At 33.8% G+C, this 19,606-nt stretch overlaps 3 protein-coding genes across 6 annotated transcripts; 1 reads left to right on the top strand and 2 right to left on the bottom strand.

Moving 5' to 3' along the window:
- Positions 1 to 696: 696 nt before the first annotated feature.
- LOC127797738 (probable serine/threonine-protein kinase PBL28) lies at positions 697 to 3,855 on the top strand. 3 transcript variants are annotated; one of them, XM_052330874.1, is made up of 8 exons: positions 697 to 980; positions 1,167 to 1,268; positions 1,358 to 1,530; positions 1,754 to 1,952; positions 2,036 to 2,199; positions 2,295 to 2,399; positions 2,993 to 3,115; positions 3,222 to 3,855. In XM_052330874.1, the coding sequence occupies exons 1-8, from the start codon at positions 866 to 868 to the stop codon at positions 3,456 to 3,458; spliced, it is 1,218 nt and encodes a 405-aa protein (XP_052186834.1). In that variant the 5' UTR covers positions 697 to 865; the 3' UTR covers positions 3,459 to 3,855. The 3 variants fall into 3 exon arrangements, with proteins under 3 accessions (XP_052186834.1, XP_052186835.1, XP_052186836.1); XM_052330875.1 differs by having other exon boundaries at positions 861 to 980; positions 1,066 to 1,268; XM_052330876.1 differs by having other exon boundaries at positions 881 to 980; positions 1,134 to 1,268.
- A 259-nt stretch (positions 3,856 to 4,114) lies between these two features.
- On the bottom strand, positions 4,115 to 7,566 carry LOC127797544 (uncharacterized). The gene is made up of 2 exons (XM_052330532.1): positions 6,342 to 7,566; positions 4,115 to 4,863 (listed from the first exon to the last, which is right to left on the bottom strand). Exons 1-2 carry the CDS (start codon positions 7,088 to 7,090, stop codon positions 4,599 to 4,601), a joined length of 1,014 nt encoding a protein of 337 aa, XP_052186492.1. The 5' UTR covers positions 7,091 to 7,566; the 3' UTR covers positions 4,115 to 4,598.
- Positions 7,567 to 7,718: 152 nt separating this feature from the next.
- Positions 7,719 to 11,732, bottom strand: LOC127797543 (xyloglucan O-acetyltransferase 1). Of its 2 annotated transcripts, XR_008022242.1 has the most exons (3): positions 11,187 to 11,732; positions 9,627 to 11,103; positions 7,719 to 8,047 (listed from the first exon to the last, which is right to left on the bottom strand). XR_008022242.1 is itself a non-coding variant. In XM_052330531.1 (2 exons), exons 1-2 carry the CDS (start codon positions 11,401 to 11,403, stop codon positions 10,001 to 10,003), a joined length of 1,320 nt encoding a protein of 439 aa, XP_052186491.1. In that variant the 5' UTR covers positions 11,404 to 11,732; the 3' UTR covers positions 9,521 to 10,000. The 2 variants fall into 2 exon arrangements, 1 of the variants encoding a protein (XP_052186491.1); XM_052330531.1 differs by lacking the exon at positions 7,719 to 8,047 and having other exon boundaries at positions 9,521 to 11,103.
- Positions 11,733 to 19,606: the final 7,874 nt, after the last annotated feature.

The following is a 19,606-nucleotide window of genomic DNA, read 5'->3' as shown; positions in this document are numbered from 1 at the left end:
AAGGAAAGATGGTTGATGACAAGTTGGTGAGCAACTTGGAATCATCCAACAAAGAGGATGCTCTGTTGCAAAAGTGATGTTTGACCAGATCTAATCATGTGCTTAGAATTTGTACGTATAGTGAAAATTTTATATAGAATGATGTAAGTTATTAATATCAATACATTAAAAATTAAAAAAAAAATTGGAAACAAGTTAAAATTACAAAAATGCCATTACAACATCATTCTGTTGTGTATATATATTTTAATTGAGCAGTACTTGGCTTTATCATGTAACATTATGGATTGTTCAGATCAAGCCAAGTAGCCAATTCTATGAGGACTGCATGATGAAGGGGCAATGCGTTGTTGATTTTGTTATTTAGATCTCTGAGCTTGGAGAAATTAATCACTGTGTGATGTTGATATTGAGTGGCTTTCTTTTTAAAATGGATGGATTTTACAGCTTCCCAAACAAGCCATAAAAAATGCTGCCGCATGATCATATGATTTTGACAATGTGTATGGGAAAGTGAGAGATTAAGTGGACCTTTCAATATCCAAATATTCATGGTACCAAATCTTTATTTGGATGTTTTAACTTTGAAAACCATGTCTGATTTGCGAGTCATGGCATTTTGATGTATAAAAACCAGAATTTGGAATGATAAAACAACAACATACAGGATGGTATTGAAAGCTGTGTCATAACAAGAGCAATTAGAGAGACAAAAATATGCGTTATGTTTGGTATTTGTTTGGTATTAAATATGCTTGCCAGTAGAGGTTGTTTCACTGTAAAGGGTGGGAGAAAAGAAGCATTAGAGATAAAAGAAGATGACCCCTCAACTGCATTAATAATGGTGGATAACAAAAATAATTAAATGGAGAAACTGCAGCCTGTCTTTCCTTTCCAAACACCCCACCACATCTCAAGGCAAGCAAGGAGAGAGCCTCTTTGGTGGGTTCCAATCTACAGCTTTCTTTATTCTGGTTCAGGTTGGTGGAAATTCAAATGCTTCAGCTGAGTAGTTTGAGTATTCCCTAATACTAATTTTCATTTGCTTTATGCATACTCTTAAAGGATTTTATACCAGCCATGGCATTCTCATTTTCTATATGTGTATCTATCTCATCAATGGTTTCTGCAAGTGATTGAACCGCTGATTCAAATCCAATAACTAGATTGGTTCAAAGAAGAGAACAGAGATACCATGCCTTTCGGGTTAGTCTCAGCATGGAACAAGCGCAAGAAAACTAAATCAGCTGCTGATCATAATTACCCTTGTATGTTCCAACTGCTTCTACTATGATCTGAGCTTAATTTCTTACATATTCTCAACCCCCCTTAAGAATCAGCTGTTAATGCTTTTCAGGGATATACAAACCTCTGGAGTATTGGCAACTCCCGCTCTCGAAAAGACCCCAAGGATCATCAGTTTTCACACTCAAGGAAATGGAGGAAGCAACAAATTCTTTCTGCGACGAGAATTTAATTGGGAAAGGAGGATTTGGCAGGGTTTACAAAGGCACTCTGAGGTCAGGAAAGGTATATATATGTATATGCTTCAACTTCAGACTTCAACATGGTTCCAAAGATCACAAATCAATTACAGGATTCCTCCAACTATCCTACTTAGATTCAAATCTCTAAACTACTAAATTTCGCCATGGGAGCGGAGCCATGGCTTGTGATCTTTTGTCCTTGTGAAAGAGGCAAATAAGAGTGTCATAACACCTAATTTCCCAATTCTGTGTTTTGGAATCTGAAGGTTGTTGCAATCAAGAAAATGGACCTACCACAGTTTAAAGAATCAGAAGGGGAGCGCGAGTTTCGTGTTGAAGTTGACGTGTTGAGCAGACTGGACCATCCAAATCTGGTTTCTTTAATTGGCTATTGTGCTGATGGGAAGCATAGGTTTCTAGTTTACGAGTACATGCAAAACGGGAACCTGCAAGATCACCTAAACGGTTGCTTTTTCACAATACAGCCTGCCTGTTTTCAATTTCAGATTCCAGCTTCTAACATCCAACTTTCTTGAACTCGACTCTAGGAATTGGAGAGGTAAAGATGGAATGGCCTTTAAGGCTCAAAGTGGCACTTGGAGCAGCAAGAGGACTCGCTTACCTCCATTCAAGTTCTGATGGTGGGATTCCCATTGTTCATAGAGACCTTAAATCCACCAACATTCTTTTGAACACCAACTTTGAAGCGAAGGTAACCAACTTGAATCATTTTCTATAATGTTGTTTGGGCTACTAGTTCTATTAGAGTGAAACTGTTTCTCAATGCTTCATTATCTGTTCCCGCAGATATCAGATTTTGGGCTTGCCAAGTTTATGCCTGAGGGTGAGGAAGCCTATGTTACTGCTAGAGTACTTGGCACTTTTGGCTACTTTGATCCCGAGTACACATCGGTATGCATCTTCAACTCAAAAGGATAACTCTGAAGATTGTTTTGCGTCCAAAATTATCATGTACTCTTTTAACTTCTTCATATTTTCTCTCCAATTCTCTCTCTTATCTTATGTATAAACTATTTGCAATTTGGTCTTCCTTTCCTTTCTTCTTTATATTGGCACTATTTGGTCTTCCTTTCAGTCCTAGTTCCTGCTATGTTTGATCTACAATGACAAACAACTACCACAAAAAAAAAAAAAAAATGATAATATGATATTCAGTTAAGTAAGCGAAGGAAGGAATAGAAGCAGAGCCTTCCAGAGTTGTTGAGATCCCCCTACCCACTCATGGAAGCATCTGAGATTTCAAGAAGGCTGGAAAGCCATAGGGCATATTCTTTTCCCCAAGAGAATCATCATCCATAGAGCAATTTTTGTCCTCAATTATCTGGATTAATGACAAGAAATAGGGAATCTATATACAAACTTCAAAATTATCCTCTTTAACTTTTAGGTACTTATTGAGAGCTATCTCCAAAGTTAAGTGCAATGGTTCTATGAAAAGGCTCTCTTTCTTTTCATGATATTAAGTGATTATCAAATGGCAACAGACAGGTAAACTCACCTTACAAAGTGACGTCTATGCATTTGGAGTTGTTCTACTTGAACTATTGACGGGAAGGAGAGCTGTGGACCTGAACCAAGGACCCAACGATAAAAACCTTGTTCTCCAGGTACAACATTGCTTCTCAACTATTATAGTACTCTAGTGTTTTGAACATCAGACACTACTAAACATTATTATTATGAGATAGTAAGGGAGCTTAGAAAATGTTTCAGGTGAAGCATATCTTACATGACAAGAAAAAGCTGCGTAAGGTGATTGATCCAGAGATGAGCAGGAGTTCCTACACAGTGGAGTCTATGGCAATGTTCGCAAATCTAGCATCGCGCTGTGTCCGTTCTGAAAGCTCAGAGAGGCCCTCAATGGCAGAATGTGTAAAAGAACTTCAACTCATTTTCTATACAAATTCAAAAGGCTTGGGAATGACTATGCATACATTAAGAATGATCTAGAATGCCAGTAAAACTGCTAGGCAGTAAGATCAAATATGGTTTATAAAATTCCTCCAAAATCTTGTTCTAACAAAAGGTTATGGAAGACCTATAAGCTTATCAGTACTGATAACAAGATTTTGAGATGGGACACAATCCAAGACTTGTATGATATGACAAAGAAATCAATTAACCGGAGATGGTTTTCTTAATAATTGAAAGAACTGAAAAGGGGCAGAAAGGAGATTCAACAACAGAAGGGAATATTTCAAATACGATGTGGGTTCTTAGTAACATCATTTGGTTCTAAAGTGTATCACTTAGTGGCTTCCGTTTTTCATGATTGTAAGTAAATTATCTAAGAAGCACGACAAGAAAGCTGCAACACTTTTATGAATAAAGATCGCATCAAGTTCTGCTGGAGACGAAGAAGAAATATTCCACATCTTCCATGGATTATGGTATAATAACAATGTTGAGCTTACCCACCACCCTAACTTATTTAGGATAAGGTGCAGTTGATGATGAATAATGTTGAACTTAACCACCACCCTAACTTATTTAGGATAAGGTGCAGTTGATAATGAATAATGTAGAGATTATGGATTCTTAAAATCATCCCCACAAATATGCAAGTTCTTACAAAGAAACATCTCGCCAATGCGAAGTATTAAACATCACTCGTAAAAAAATAAAAAAGGTACTAAACATCATGTTTTACCATTCCCGAGTTGAGCCGAGTTACTGCAGAAAGAATTATCTCCCACGCCATGCTATGTTGAAAAGGGAGAAAAAATCAAGCATATTCAATAGTAAATTTGGGAAAAAGTACTAACAGAACCAGATTATGGTAGGTTCTGAAAGGAGAACCCAAGAAGAAATTCGGAAAGTATGGATATTAAATTTTTACAATCTGCAAGTGCTTCTTTTTGAGAAATTCTGGGAAGGCAGAAAATAGAACGTGAAAAAAGTATGACACGTATTCTATGATTTGGTTAATGTACAACAGTGAATCACGTGTATTTGAGATGTTGAGAGGGCGGAAGAAGAAAACATCAAGAATTAACAGCAGCAACCATACAATGCTTCTGGAGGGGGGGGGGGGGAATGTAGTGCTTCTTCCCTGTACTTGCCCAAATTTTCTCATCTTCTCGTATGTGCTCAAGAAGGAAGTTCCTCATTAGGCTTGGAATTTTCTGAAGAGTAGTTGAACGCTGGAAGTTCCTTGCGCATCAAGTGCTTGCGTCTTCGTAATTTCAAAAGGACCAAGATGCTGTCCGTTTTCACAATGCTATAACCTGCTTTTGCATACATGTTGAGTGGAGCTTCATCAATCAATCTGCAGTGCAAATAAACTTCTCTTGAGGAACACATCTGGGAGATTAATTCCTCACTTGCCTTCAGAAGATTCCAACCAATGCCCCTCCTGAAATTGTAATATTACAATTGGGATCATGCAGAATACAAGGGGCCACATCTTAGACTTCCGAAACTGAAATAGAAGTGATCTCCCAACTAATTACCTTAATGATATACAAGCCATTGACAAATTATTGTTCAAAAAGACCAAATATGAGTACAAGCGAGAAACCATGACCAACATTATCAGGTGTCTGATCAAAATTAAGCGGCCATAATTTTAATGCCCTCACTATTCTGAACAAAAGTCAAGTGTGGGGATGGGATGGTCCATAAGAAAAGTATTTTCCACACCACCAATCTGTAAGGAATCCTACTCAGTGGAGGATATCAACCCAGTGGAGAATCCAGAACGTGAGGGTTCTGTCATTGTAGTGTCTGGTGAGGGTTAAATGTACATAACCGCGCACAGCATGCAAGCAGGCTGTTTCAGTTCAGGATCATAGCATTATAGATATTTTCTTTTACATGCTACATCTTGTTTCTGTATGTTAAGTTGTTTTCAGGTTGACACCTTAACTTGAAATAAGAAGTTCCAAATACGTTGGAACTGAGAGAAAGAATAAAGTTGAATCGGGATTTGATGTCACACCAAATCTGGCACAACTATCATAAAATGGATTGACTTCTGACATGGCAGGGAAACGGCATATCAAGGACCTTCCAATTTTGGTTTCTTTTTTGACGAACAACCATCTACCCAAAGAACTAATGACCATCCATGTCTCCAAACTAAACAACATGCCAAATCTTAATCCAAACCACCAATATGAAACTTCATCATTTGTCTTAGTATATGGGTAAGTTAACAGCACAAGCTACTAATTGGCTGCTTTGGGCTAGGTTGTAAAATATTGCAACCCATATCTACTCAATCCAAACCCCCACCAATTTGCTGTCCAAGGACCAATTGACAAATTTTTGTCTTGAAATGAATGAATTACGAGCCACACTCTTTATGTACCAAGTTGGTAAGTCCAAAACAATGTATCATCAGTATAACATTTTCAAGTAAAAAACCGATAATCAACAATGGATTTGTTTAAAGTGACATCCTATTGCTTTTCTAAATCCCATCTTTCATGTGCTGCACGGCTTAACCAGCAACCGATGTCTAGAACACAAAAGCCCCAACAACATACAAGGAAGCCAAAACAAGTTGAAAGTCGAATTCCATGTCTACAAAAAATGAAAATGTCTTATGGTCCTGATGATATTTCTAGAACTCAAGATTGTAAAACGACAAAATCACAGAGCAAAAGATTGTGGCATATTATCAAACAAACATGAAAGAATGATAATTTAAATCAACTAACTAAATTGCAACAAAGAATGGAACATATCACCAAAGCTTGAAAAATGGACATGTCATATGGTCCAAAAACACAAAATTACGTCGCAAAAAGTTGCGATGTGCAACATCGTATTAAACTAACACTGAAACAAGAAGCAGAAACTCCAGACACCCATAAAAATGAAACAAACCTCCTTAGCAGCGTCTTTACGGCCATATTACAAACATATGGCGAGTCCTTAGGAGCAGTCGGCGTAGGAGGAGAAGCATTAGCACCCCTTCTGTCAAAAGAAACCTCCACAGTGCCAGCCAACTGCAAATCTTGATCCCCGTCTTCTCTATAGAACCCGATGAGCGTCGCAGTGTGAGGCATCAGACTTCTCCGCTCTGTCAAGTACTGCTTCAGCAAGAACCGCAGCAGTGTCGTGTAACCCGTGGGCAATACCAGCGACTCTGCGAAAGACTCGGACAACAAGCCCACCACATTGTCCATGTCCTCGGATTTCATCACGCGAACAGACACCGACCCAGATTTCAGTTCTTGAAAATAATCGAAATTCTCGAGGAACTGAAGTTTCTGGATCTCTTCGTTCGTGAGAAACCGTCCCGTGGGAAATGGATCTTGGAGGCTAAATGATGACGATGTTGAAGGAGAAGGAGAAGAAGAAGAAGAGTCGGAGCAAGATGATGAAAATGTGAGCTTGTATTTGTAATGGCTGGTGCTGGGGAAGAAGACAAGAGGACGTGGTGGTGGTGGTGGTGGTGGTTGTCTGTGAGACAGAAATGGCGGCGGTTGGTGGCGGTGCCAATTGCGGTGGTGGTGGTGGTGGTGGTGAAGGCGGGAATCCAAGAAGGAAAGAGAGACAGCCGTGGCCATGGATAGAGAAACAGAGTATTTTGGATTTACTGTGCGTTGGGGGATAAGCTTCTGACCGACCATGTTTTGGGAATTATTACATCATAAATCTTGATTTCAAAATTTAATTTTTTTCCCTCATAATAAATTATTTTTAGTAACAAACTGTAAATAAAATTAAATATTAATAATGATTATATTTTTATTAAATAATTATAGCAAGCAATTAATTTATTTTTTTAATTATGCATGATGAACCACACAATTTTAGGATTATATATTTTTAAATTTTCAAATTTTATTTTTAATTAAAACTATCTTAATATTTTATATTTTCAAAAGTCATACTATTTATTTTTAAAAATTTTAAAACATATAAAAATAATATTTTCTAATTTATAGTATAGACTTGAACTAAAAAACTGGGCTTTTTTTATTTCATAATGAAAACTTAAATTATTCTAATAAATAAAATTAAACATATACATATATATTATTTTATTTTAATCAAAAATTAAATTTTTAAAAAAAACTAAAATTAAACCAAATACTCATTTAAACTTTTTATAATTTTAATTATACTCCTAACCTGATTTTTAAATTAATTTAATTTATATATTTTGACATTTTTATTATATAACAAGTCAAACTTTTCGTTATTTTGATTATATTCTTAAAATTATATTTTTGAATCAATTTAATTTTTTTATATAAAAATAAAATAAAATAAGATAATAAATTTAGGTATAAATGTTGCCCTAATTCAAATATAGTGAATTATAAATGTTGCCCTAATTCTGAGATATGTAAATCATTTTAATTGGGCACAATCTATTCTCTCAGCAGTTTGATTTGAATAATGAACCTTGGCACTTGGAGATCTTGCAAAGAGATTGTTGGTTTTTATTCTTCTTTCTTGGTTTTGGAACAGAGTGGTGCTTTGAAGAGCATAGACTTAAAAAAAATAAATAAAATAAAATTACTAGCTTGAGTACCATGAAAATCAGTTCAGCTTTGCTTTGTTTTGTCGATGGTTCTAGCCTGAAGAAGAAAAGAAAAATTAAACAAAAAGTGCTAACTGCTAAAGGAATTTAAAAAAAAAACTATCAACTAGAATCGTGTCGTGACTGATGAAAAACCTACTAGTGAAACCCATCAACGATGGGCTCGTTGCTAGTGGGTTTTAGTACACAAAGAGAGAGAGAAAGAAAAAAGAATTTATAGTCGATGCCATCGATTTTAAGATTCGACAAAGCAATAGATTTGGAATCATGAAAACCTTTGGGTCTCTCTCTCTCTCTCTCTCTCTCTCTATACCAGAAGCCACTCGCAGGCTGAAACCACAAATGTGGTGCATTTTACCCACCTAATGATGAATTAGCAAAACAAAAAAGCCTTATGAAATGTTAAAAATTAACTATTAAATATTAAAAATGTACTAAAGAAGTGAATGAATTTGAGAAGCCACTAGGGTCTTTAAACTTTGTCCCTGCACCATGTGATCCGATTATGATAATACAGAAATTAACCCAAGTCCTGTTCATAAAATTCATCACATCAAAACTGAAACCAATCGTAAATTAATACTAGCAACTCATCATGGCGAGTTTATTTTATTGTTCCGCATGGCAGATACACAAGGGTTAATGAATGATCATCTGTTAGATTAAGATCCCTGTTACCTTCTTCTGTTCTTCACAGCCTTCAATATGCCACTCATTAATACAGGTCCCCCAAAATCATTATAGTTTCTATCTTCATGGAAGGTTGAGTTATGACTCCTAACTCAACCTTCCATGAAGAGATCATCCAAGAGATTGACCAGATCCCCTGCTAAGCTCAAGTGATAGTGTTATTACCCCCATTCACTCTTGAAACCTAATTGATAATGGTGACAGATCACACCAAGACCACGCGTGGCAAACGAGGACACTCTCAATTGAATTCAAAACACAAAACACTTTCTCTGAGCATTCAACACTCGACCCACATAGACTACTAGAGGGGGGTTTATAAGCAACAGGTGCCTAGTCAAAACACCCAAAACAAATAGATGTACCCAGAAGCTATAAACAAAGGTGCTGACTTTTCTAGAAGGCAAGCTAACACTGTCAACTATTCCTAGAAGACTCAGCAAGAGGTAAAGTTACTGACCCTATCTTTTCTACCTTGTAGCTGATAGGGTAGGCTGGTGCTTCTTAAATAACCTATGCGAAGGTCGCTTTGGATTCCCTTCTACTCACCAGCTCCTACCAATGGGACCACACCTCCACTAAAGATGAAAATAGCACTTGTGTAGACCTTTTCGTCTTTTAATGTGCCTACGGAAGTTGTCAAGTTCTACATTATGTTCGTTCTTGGCCTTCTTGTTAGGCAAACTACCATAAACTTATTAGGAACTAGATTTGATTTTCATTTTCCCTCTTTTTCTTCTCCTTCTTCGTTTGTCTTTTCCTTTTCCTGCCCAGAAAGAGGACTGGCACAGTTGAGATAGTCAATTGAGTCCCCCAAACATAAGGCTAAGCTTAAGAATTTGATAATTGGAGTTTATCATCATAATGAATGTATAAAAAAAAAATAACAGACAAATGGAAATACTGAAAAAAAATAAAAAACTTACATGGGAGTGGACCAAACTAACAGACAAATGTTGAAGGCAAGTATGTCCCGTTGATGGGGCCAACCTGTGGATCTAGATTCTCAAGGAAGCAACAGTACTACCAATCCTCCTTTGATACAATGAAATCTGCACATTAAAGCCATGTGAATGTATCATGTAATTGTAGACCACCCATTTCATTGACAAGATCTGTATCACATTCTCTCCCTCTCCATTTATCTCTCTACATATCAGAAACAACCAAACCAATCACTTGTGTCCTCTTTCTCTTGGCTCTCTTCAAGGCAATATGCACAGGCAATAGGAGGAAAACATCAAAACCCTTCATTTTGACACAGCAATGGCTTATGGGTATTTATTGTACCATAGAAATTTTATCTTCCTTCCCTGGACCGACTCTCCCACCTCTTCATCACATCCAACAACATCTGATTCCATGTATCAATGGGCCCTGGCAGGCACCAATGGACACAATCATTTTGAACCCTCTCTTGAATCCCATTGGCAAATGGATTAGGGTACATGTATGGTCCAGGATGACCATCTGGTCTCATTAATGCCAGTTTTGTGACATCCAAAGCCTCTAACCTTAATCTTGCAAAATTCTTGGTTTTTACCTTAGCAGCCTTCACTTCTTCCACCTCAACTTTTCTCATCTCTTCATCCATCCCCTCAAGCTGCTTCTCACCTTCCTTGTAAGGCTTGGTCCTGGGACAGGCCCCAAACTTGTCCCAATCCCCTTCAAAATGGTGGGGTGAAAAAGTAGTCACAATCACATCAATCGCCTTGGAGCCGCTACCTTTCCTTTCAATAATAGCGTTAAGGGTAGTCTTAAATGCCTTCCCAAACACATCATAGAATCCTATTTCAGTGTGGTTTTGGCCTGTGCATGAATGGCAACCCAGCACTGAACCACCATAAAAATACACTGCTGGGTGTAGAAACCAGTGCCCTACTGATAGCACAACCATGTCCATCTGATCCATATCAGACGCCCACCTTTCATCCACAGAATCCAAATACAGTTTATTATAGTCTGCGCCCTCTGATTTCTCAACACCCTTTACAAGAAAAGGGGACCAATAAATTGAAACGTTGAGATTGTGAGAAGGAAAGTGCCATCTCCTAAACTTGTTATCTTCTCCACTGGTGTAAACAAGATGAGGGGGAGAAACAGTGGCCACCATACAAAGAAGAGACTCCAGTTGGTTCCTGGCCATTGAATCACCCACAAAGGCCAAGTGCTTGTTCCTTAGAATTTGAAGAAAAGTTTTGGGTTCAAACCTGGGGAGCTTGCAACCATGGGGCTTCCACCTCCAGTAGAGGTAGCCCTGGTCAGGCCTGCTATGGCTCATACAGTTCTGGCCATCCTTAATTGTACCACAGCTCGTGCCGTTGTACAACGGGCCCAGCTTGTCAGCAACCCATACGCCATTGGTGTAGTCGCATTCAGCCTCAACGTCGGCCCTCTTCTCTTCTGCGAAAAAAAAAGGACAGCAAAATCAATGATCTTGCTAGCTATAACTTGTAATACTTGGAAAATGCAAACCATTAATATACCTTTCAAAGAAGAAGACGAGGAAGGGGTGGCGGTGGCGGGGGTGGAGATAGCAATGAAGTCGTTTCTGGGAAGCTGATCGGTGGTTGAGGGAGAGATGGGTATTGGGTAGAGATACAAGCGAATGATAGCTATGGGAAGAAGAACATAAAGACACCAGGGTAGGAGCTTCTTTGTCATAGAGTAATTTTGGTCTTTGAATGGGCTGAATGAACCCATCTCAGATAGATCCCTTTCTCAGTTCTTCTCCTCCTCGTAAACTTCAAGAGTACAGCAACATAAACCTTAGATTGAGCCCCAGAACGGAGAAATGCCTGGAGTTGACACCCCCAGAAAGAGAGAGAGAGAGAGAAGAAAAGTGGGTTCTTCGTGGGGGTGGGGTGTCCAGTCAAAATCACACAGAGAACCCCATCATATAGAGAATGAGAAGACTAGCGTGTTGTTGCCAACTAATTTCGTACACCATCGGTGGTGAGGCTGCTGCTGCTGGTGCCGTGACATGTGGTGCCCTGACTTCCTTGTATTCTATAGTTTGTGTACAGATTAAACATGCGGCCACTGGATGGGCAGCGCAGCCCACAGCCCTCGTTTCAAATTAGATGGTGAATTAGGGATGGAAATTATACCCGACCCACCCGCAAAACCCGCACCATTTCAGGATAATTTGAACCAAAACATTTTTTAATAGAATAAATACCAAGTCTAGGTTGGAGGCGAGGATGAGTCTCAACTCACATATATATATATATATATATAATTTTATATTTCTATCTATATATAGAATTTCTGTCTAGAAAGATATTATTTTTAGTATTAGATATTATTTTTCTTATTATTAAATTGGCCATCTGATACTTTATCTATTATTTTATTTTTATTTTTAAATGTTAAGATTACTTTTTGGGTCAATTGTGAACTGTACTCTTGACTTGTCCGTTTCCGTATAAAACTACAACATTTTGCATAATGTATTATTTGTTTATGATTTTTATTTATTTAAGTTATCATTAGGGTGTGAACGATTTAAATTGGTCTGATTTTATAAGAATTCAGTAATCGAATCATTTTTAATGGTACCAAAAAAATATAAACTGTAACCGAACTATTACATGTATAAAATCAAACCATGACTAATCCGTCGCATCGGACCGATTTTGATTCTATCCAATTAACATTTAGTTTCTAAACATTTTCGTAAAATATGAAATTATAAATAAATTTATTAATTAAGATAAACTCATAACTTCATTAATATTTCAAATCTTGAAGTAAATGTAGAACAAAATAATTCATAGACTATCTCATCAAATGAGATTACATCGACCATTTAGTATAACAATAGCGCATAAAAATCTAGAAATAAAAGAGTTTATGAATAACAATAACTAATAACAAAAAAGAAATAAATAAAAACTAGTAGATTAAAATTATAAATAATAATATATTTATGCATATATATATATATTCAAAAAATTATAATATATATATAAATATAATATTAATTTTGGTTCGGTTCAATAATTTCAATTGATACAATTCAATTATTTTAATTATTTAACCAAACAGTTACTTATTGCACAATAATAAATTAATAGGACTGATTAGTAGATCTGAAACATCCACCGACAAATTGGCGCATCTAAGAGGACACATTATTTAGAAATTAATTTTGTGGCTTAAAATTTAAGGGGGGTAATAATTCTATGTTACGATTAAAATATTTGCTTGGAAACAATTCATGCTTTGGAAAGTGGGTAGAAGTGCTTCATTCATTATCTTATTGTATGTTGAGAAGGATAGTCATGGAGAACACGTCAAAGTCCATTCATTGTAAAAGTGAGGCGGTTTTTTTATTAGCTGAGGGATTATAAAATTAAAATTATTATTATATAAATATAATAATAAATTTATAATTATGAACAAGTATTAGTGTCGAGACTCTAATATTTAAAAAACTTGTAAGAAAGAAAACAATTAGGAGTGCAAGTCATCTCTCATGCAAGATTTGATTTATGATGTTTAAGTTATTTTTCGTTTAAGAGCGTAGAAAAATAAAAAAAATTATAGTTTGAGTGAGATTTTTATCTTACTTTGATTAGAAAAATCACTTCTTTTACTTATAGAAATTGAAGTTGATAGGTGAAAGAGTATTTACGTCCTATTAGATCATTTTTTTAAATTTTTAAATAAAAATATTATATGCAAGTTTAACACATTCTTGAATTCAAAGGGGGTCTGCCGAGACACCCAATAAAGCCTTTCGAAAAGGTTTCTTGGACTTCTTTTTTTAAGATTATTTCCCTTGAGATTGGATCTATTTTTTTTTTTTTGACACAACGAGAATAAATTAATTCAATTAAATTATAATTTTAGTTATTTTGATATAAATTTAATAAAACACACATCCTAAATTGATAATTAATTTAATCATATTTCATTTTCAAAACATTGTTTAATACTCATTGTTGGGTGTGGGTCAGGGTCTCACGCAAGAGGTCAAAGTGATGAGACAGCAAAAGGGCCGCCTCCAGAGAGAAGGGAAATCATTCAAAATTCCCCGCATGGGATTGAGACTAGTGACCTAATTGGGAGTACCCTTCTCTTCTCTTCTCTTCTCTTCTTCCCCTAATAAACACATTTTACACGTCCTCACCATCTACGATGAATCTCGATAATGACCGGATAACAATGGCGATGATGAATGACGGTGGCTTGTTGAAAAATAAAAATAATTCTTATACCAACTCAGACCAACCCAATTCTCTTAAAATAAGTAAATAATTTAGTGTTTGAAAATAGCTTAGATGGTAGAGAATGAATCGTGATATGTCAGTGTGATCTTAATGGATTACGTGTTTAAACTTTAACCTCCTTGAAGCATATCTCGCGATTTATCTCTTCTAATAGAATCAAGAGATTGAGCGATGGGAGCCCCGCAAAGAAAGGTCATCTTAAATAAATAATCTATTACCCCTAAGATATAGGTTGAGTTGTCAGATGAATAATATATTTATGTTAATCTGATAGATTGTGAGTTCGATTCTCACCATACGCAAAAGTCAAATACCCAATATACGAATTATCTCTCCTGACGTAATAAAAAGTCACGAACACCGAAGGTTGTACAAGGATAATCATTTCAAGTAAATAATCTATTTAATAATGGAATAAACCTATGATGCATGAAAGTCTTTGAGTCACTTCAGTATTTTCAAAATGTTCTATATCTAAAACGTCAAAAAAGGTCCCGACAAAATATTTTTAGATCATTTTTATAATTTTAAAAATAGCTTATGACCGTTTCTTAATATTAAGAAAATATAAAAAATGCATTTCTAATTTCTATCCATGAAGAGATTAGAGACAACAAAAATTATGGATGAAATTTTTTTGTCACTAATTCAAATTTTTTATTTTTAGTTTTAGAATTTGGTTGATTACATCATGGAATTTATATTTATTTTTATATTAAATAACTATTTTTTATATCATTTTATATTAAAAATTGTATTTACAAAAAAACCTCTATATTTTTTATTTACATATTTCTCCTATGTTTTCCTTTTCTATTTTTCTAAAAAATATTACTTTTTTATTTCTGTTTCGTTATTTATTTTCCATTTTTATTTTTATTTCTAGAAATAAATTATAAATCATCATCATAGCCTTATCCAAGGATGAGCATTTATAAAAATGGGTGGAATTTATTTTTTTGATATTGTTTCTTAAGTTTAAATTAATAATTATACTTAAAAATAATAATAAATTTATAGTCATATGACTTTACTTATAAGGAGCGTTTGGCATAGGAAAAGTTTTTAAATTTTTGAGAATATTAGGTTAGAAATTTACATTTTCATATTTAATATAACTTTAAAAAAAATAATATTAAGAAAATAACATTCTCATAATTTATTTTTAATCAATTTTCCTACAAAAAAATTTACACGAGAGGGGTTGGGAATTTTTTATTCCAATTAATTGAAAAAAAAAATTAACAAGAAAAAAGACTAAAACACCCTTTACTCTCTTATAATCCCATAATTTTTTCACGATTATCTTCGCCATAGCTTCTTTCTTGCTATACTCCTCACACGTTATAGCCCTCACAACTTCCTTCGTTGTTGCTCACAAAAAGCATATATTATGTATATTATATATACACATTCACGAATATATACATAATGTGTAAAAAAACCAAAATCTTTTAACTTCTTGAAAGAAATTGTGAGTCTCAATATTTTATATACTATAAGGAATTATAATTTTTAAATAAGGATAATTTAAAAAAAATAACATAGATTCCTATAAATGTTGCATTTAAACTAAACATAAGAATATAAAATTCTCAAAAAAAAAACTTAATATTTTTAAGAATATTTAAAACTAACCAAATATAAAATTATATAAATCCTTAAAATTAATCTCAGAAATCATGAATCTCCAAAATTTAAAATTTTCTCCCTCCCATAGAGATTTATCTTTGTATAGACTAAAGGAAATCAAGATTCGTTCAAATTCTCAAGATTTCATCATGAATTCTTAATTTTGATTGTTGTTATATAACAAAATCCTTAGTTTAAATTCAAATTCAAATAATCTCTTCCATATGATTTAGTTAGATTTGAATTAATTCCTTAAGATAGCATTTGTTAAAATGAATAAAATAAAGTAATATTAAAATAAGATTGAAATGAATTTTGGACCAAAATATAGAATTATCAAATATAAGATTAGAAAATATTTTAAATTATTTATTATTTTTTAAAAAATATATTAGAAAATATATGCATCATTTTTTCTTATTTATAAGGTTAAATATATGCAATTATAGTCTAACATGTGATTTATATTACCTATGGATCTATTTATAACTTTAAAAAAAAAAAGTTCAAAATATTTTATTTAGAGGGGGAAAAATAAACACATTTAAAAAAGTCAGATAAGAAATAACATAACTTATATTTTAAGTGTCACCAAATAAATTTAACAAATACATTAAAAACAAAAATTTGAAACACTTTTTATATCTTATTTTTTTGATCTATATTTTAATTAATAAACATTATCTAACAGATAACCAGACACAAGCAAGAGGGGAAAGAGAGCGAGGCCCATACCTCCTCTCTTATTTTGTCCATATCGAACAAACGTTATACTACTTACCAATATAGACAACATAATATTCTCGCACTATTTAAATATATATCTAAATTGGGTAAAGATAACATATTGCTTCCCTTTTACTTACAATAGAGATGCACATTATGACTTGTTTTTCCGTATTAACTTAAAAGCGTAAAATTCTTGAGAGCTAGACAGATTTATAAACTGAGAACTAAAAGATTAAAATGTTCTCATCCACGTTGCACTGTACTTTTTTTAATGTAATGTGGACGAGAGCATTTTAATCTTTTAACCTTCATTTTATAAGTTTGTTTGTCAATTTATCTGACTCTATAAAAGATCTCCTTAAAAATTTCTGTCTCCATTATTGATTAGACACGTGGAAAACGGCAATTAGCCAGCCCCTTACTGATTTAATAATAACATTAATCAAGGTCAAGGGCACATGCTTTCAAAAGTCCATGGCTCTTAATTAGTTGCGTTTTTAGTTTTAGATGTCACTATCTCATAAAAATTAATTAATTATTTTATACACACAAGACAGGACAGATTAGGTGGCCAACCACACCATAATCAAATCACCAGCCCATATTAGTTGAGATTTTACATCAATTTCAAACCCTAATACGTGCCCACGTTCCCCTGTGCCCATTAGTGCATAGAAAAGAAGAGATAAATTATAAATATAAGATTTTATTTTAATACATAAAATAAGAATTAAATTCATGACACACCAATATAAATTTGATATATCATTAGTTCGATTGCTCGATTTATAACTTGAGAGCGAGTAATGCTACTTAATAATTTATGTTAATACCTTATTAATTAATTATTAATATATATATTCTTTATCTGAATGATTTAATAAAAAATAGATTAATAAACATCAACTTAAATATACAATTAGCATTACTCATCCCCTAATTTTATTAGAACCAAGACAAAGCATTTATCATTATTAGAGCCAAGACAAAGCACAGAGACTCATTAACATCATTGATGAAGCATGGCTGAATAATATCCAGAGAGGTTGAGAGCAGTGGTGGTGGTGACCAGCTCACAATCCATATATAATATAATATATTGGAGCTAGCTTGAAAAGCAAGCTCACCAGATCCATGCCCTCCATTCCCACTTGATATGATAATAAAGGAGGCCATCTTTTACTGTTTGAGAGGGGGCCTTTGTCACAGGCCTGGGAGTTTTCATTCATCTTTTACTTTTTTTTTTTTCTTGGCTTCTTTGCTCATGGGCTTCTTATGTCAAGCTCAACAAAGTGAGACATCCCATCATTGTGCAACCAGAGTAGCTCCATGTGAAGAGAGAGAGAGAGATATATAGATGCAATTGCAATATTAAAGAACTCAAATTAAGCCCACAACGCATTAATCAAGCAATTCGATAAGTGATATATATATATTTATAGTTTGTATCGATAAATCATGAATTTGATCCTCGTCTTGCCTAATGAGATAAAATCTCATATTTGTGATTTACCTTCTCTACTAAAATTTAGAACATGAGCGACATGGATTGTGCAGAAATAATAATAACAAAAACCCAAATTAAAGAAGAAAATGGACACTAAACGAAATCAAGATTTTGAGTCGGGAAAAAAATTAAGTTTGTATGTTAAATTTTTTCTTGTAATATATTATTTTTTTAGTTTTTACTTTTTTGCTTCTCTCTTTCATTTTAATTGACATTACTTAATTGCTCCATCTTTTTATTTAAGGAGAACCAATGTTATAAAATATAGTAATATTTATGCACAAAATAAAGGACACTAAAAGACCATTACCCTAGATGTTCTACGTCTTCTTAATGTCACTTCTTCCAACCTTTATAATCTTAGCTCAAGATAACCAACATCTATTCAACAATTATAATTTTATTTAATCTTAAACTCGTGAAATAAGAAGAATTAACTGAATTTTCATGGCACGTGTGACATTAGCTATCTTTATCACTATTTTCTCCCACGAAGGATTAAAAAAAAAAAAAACTCGAATAATGAGTCAAATGTACGAAATTTATTATTGTTCTTATAGTTTTTAATGGTTTAAATCTATTTCTAACTTGAATATCAGAGTGTTGTTATTTTAATTGAGAAAAAAATTCTTTTATTCTTATTTATGCAAGCAATTCTAATCCATCTCAACAATACACACAATTAAAGTCTTATTTAAATCATGTAAATTTAATTTTTGAGTCATTCTTACATCATCAATTCATTTAAGGAGCATTATAAAAAAGCTATGATCATTGCCTCATTGCACTTAATTCCCACTTAAGCATACTCAATAATCTTTAACAAAAGTTTAAGTTTGTTTATTTAGAATTTTGTCAAGCACAAACTTAGATCTAAATTCAAGTTTTAAGTTACAATAGAGTTTCAAGTTGTTATTTTGGAAGCACTTAGAATCAGTTTCTCTAGTTGGAATTCATTACCTCACAATTTAAACAAATTCAAAGATCAAATAGATATGAAGAAAACATAATAAAAAATTGATAAAAATTAAGACAAACCACAGAAGAATACAAAGTCTTATCTTGATTCAGATTGTCTCTTAGGACAACCTTACATCCAGTCTCCAAAACCTCTCAAGAGCATCCTTTATTTGATTTACTAGAATGCGATGAGTACAGAAATTCCTTCTCATAATTACAACATTTCAAAATTACAAATAACTATTTTATGACACAACTTTTTCTCTTTTATTTTCTCGTGAGGATAATATATCGCCTAAATATTTAGATCACTGTCCTATTTATAGAAGATATGACATTAACTTCTAAGCACTTTATAACCAATATGGATATTACCGGTTTTAACCCCCAACTTAATTCTAAATACAAGTTGGTTATCGCCTATCTATACTCTCTAAATTTCGATGCATTCTTACCGCCAATCATAGGATTACTCGAGATAACACCTTAACACAAGTTTATCTATTTAAAATTTCTTTGAGTTAAACGGGTATACCCACGTAATTAAACCTTAGGACTTCGTCAAATGTGACAACCTGGAGTAAATTATAAGGTACGACCTTGTAAAACTTGGAATAAATCTTAATGAAAATTTAAAATTCATACACCCTACCTTACAGTATACTGTAATAAATTAAACGTAAAGGGGAATAATTGTTAGTTTGAAAACTTCGAATAAATTACAAAATATACACAGCAGAAGAAGGTTTCAGCCCAGCCCAAACGGAAGTAGAGTCGGTCCAACAGAAAGCGCAATTTGGGCTCCCAAGCCCAAATTCCTTTCCAGAGAACCTTGTAAATG

Source organism: Diospyros lotus, chromosome 3 (genome assembly GCF_014633365.1).
Source record: "Diospyros lotus cultivar Yz01 chromosome 3, ASM1463336v1, whole genome shotgun sequence".
Taxonomy (NCBI): domain Eukaryota; kingdom Viridiplantae; phylum Streptophyta; class Magnoliopsida; order Ericales; family Ebenaceae; genus Diospyros; species Diospyros lotus.
Note: the sequence above shows the minus strand (reverse complement) of the source record. Positions and strands in the feature narration are given on the sequence as shown.

Coding starts and splice junctions, on each gene's coding strand:
- LOC127797738 (XM_052330874.1), top strand. CDS start 866: ATGGAGAAACTGCAGCCTGTCTTTCCTTTCCAAACACCCCACCACATC. Junction 981..1,166: donor CTTTCTTTATTCTGGTTCAG/GTTGGTGGAAAT, acceptor TCCAATAACTAG/ATTGGTTCAAAGAAGAGAAC. Junction 1,531..1,753: donor GCACTCTGAGGTCAGGAAAG/GTATATATATGT, acceptor TGGAATCTGAAG/GTTGTTGCAATCAAGAAAAT.
- LOC127797544 (XM_052330532.1), bottom strand. CDS start 7,090: ATGGTCGGTCAGAAGCTTATCCCCCAACGCACAGTAAATCCAAAATAC. Junction 4,864..6,341: donor GTAAAGACGCTGCTAAGGAG/GTTTGTTTCATT, acceptor TTACAATTTCAG/GAGGGGCATTGGTTGGAATC.
- LOC127797543 (XM_052330531.1), bottom strand. CDS start 11,403: ATGGGTTCATTCAGCCCATTCAAAGACCAAAATTACTCTATGACAAAG. Junction 11,104..11,186: donor CTCGTCTTCTTCTTTGAAAG/GTATATTAATGG, acceptor TTTTTTTCGCAG/AAGAGAAGAGGGCCGACGTT.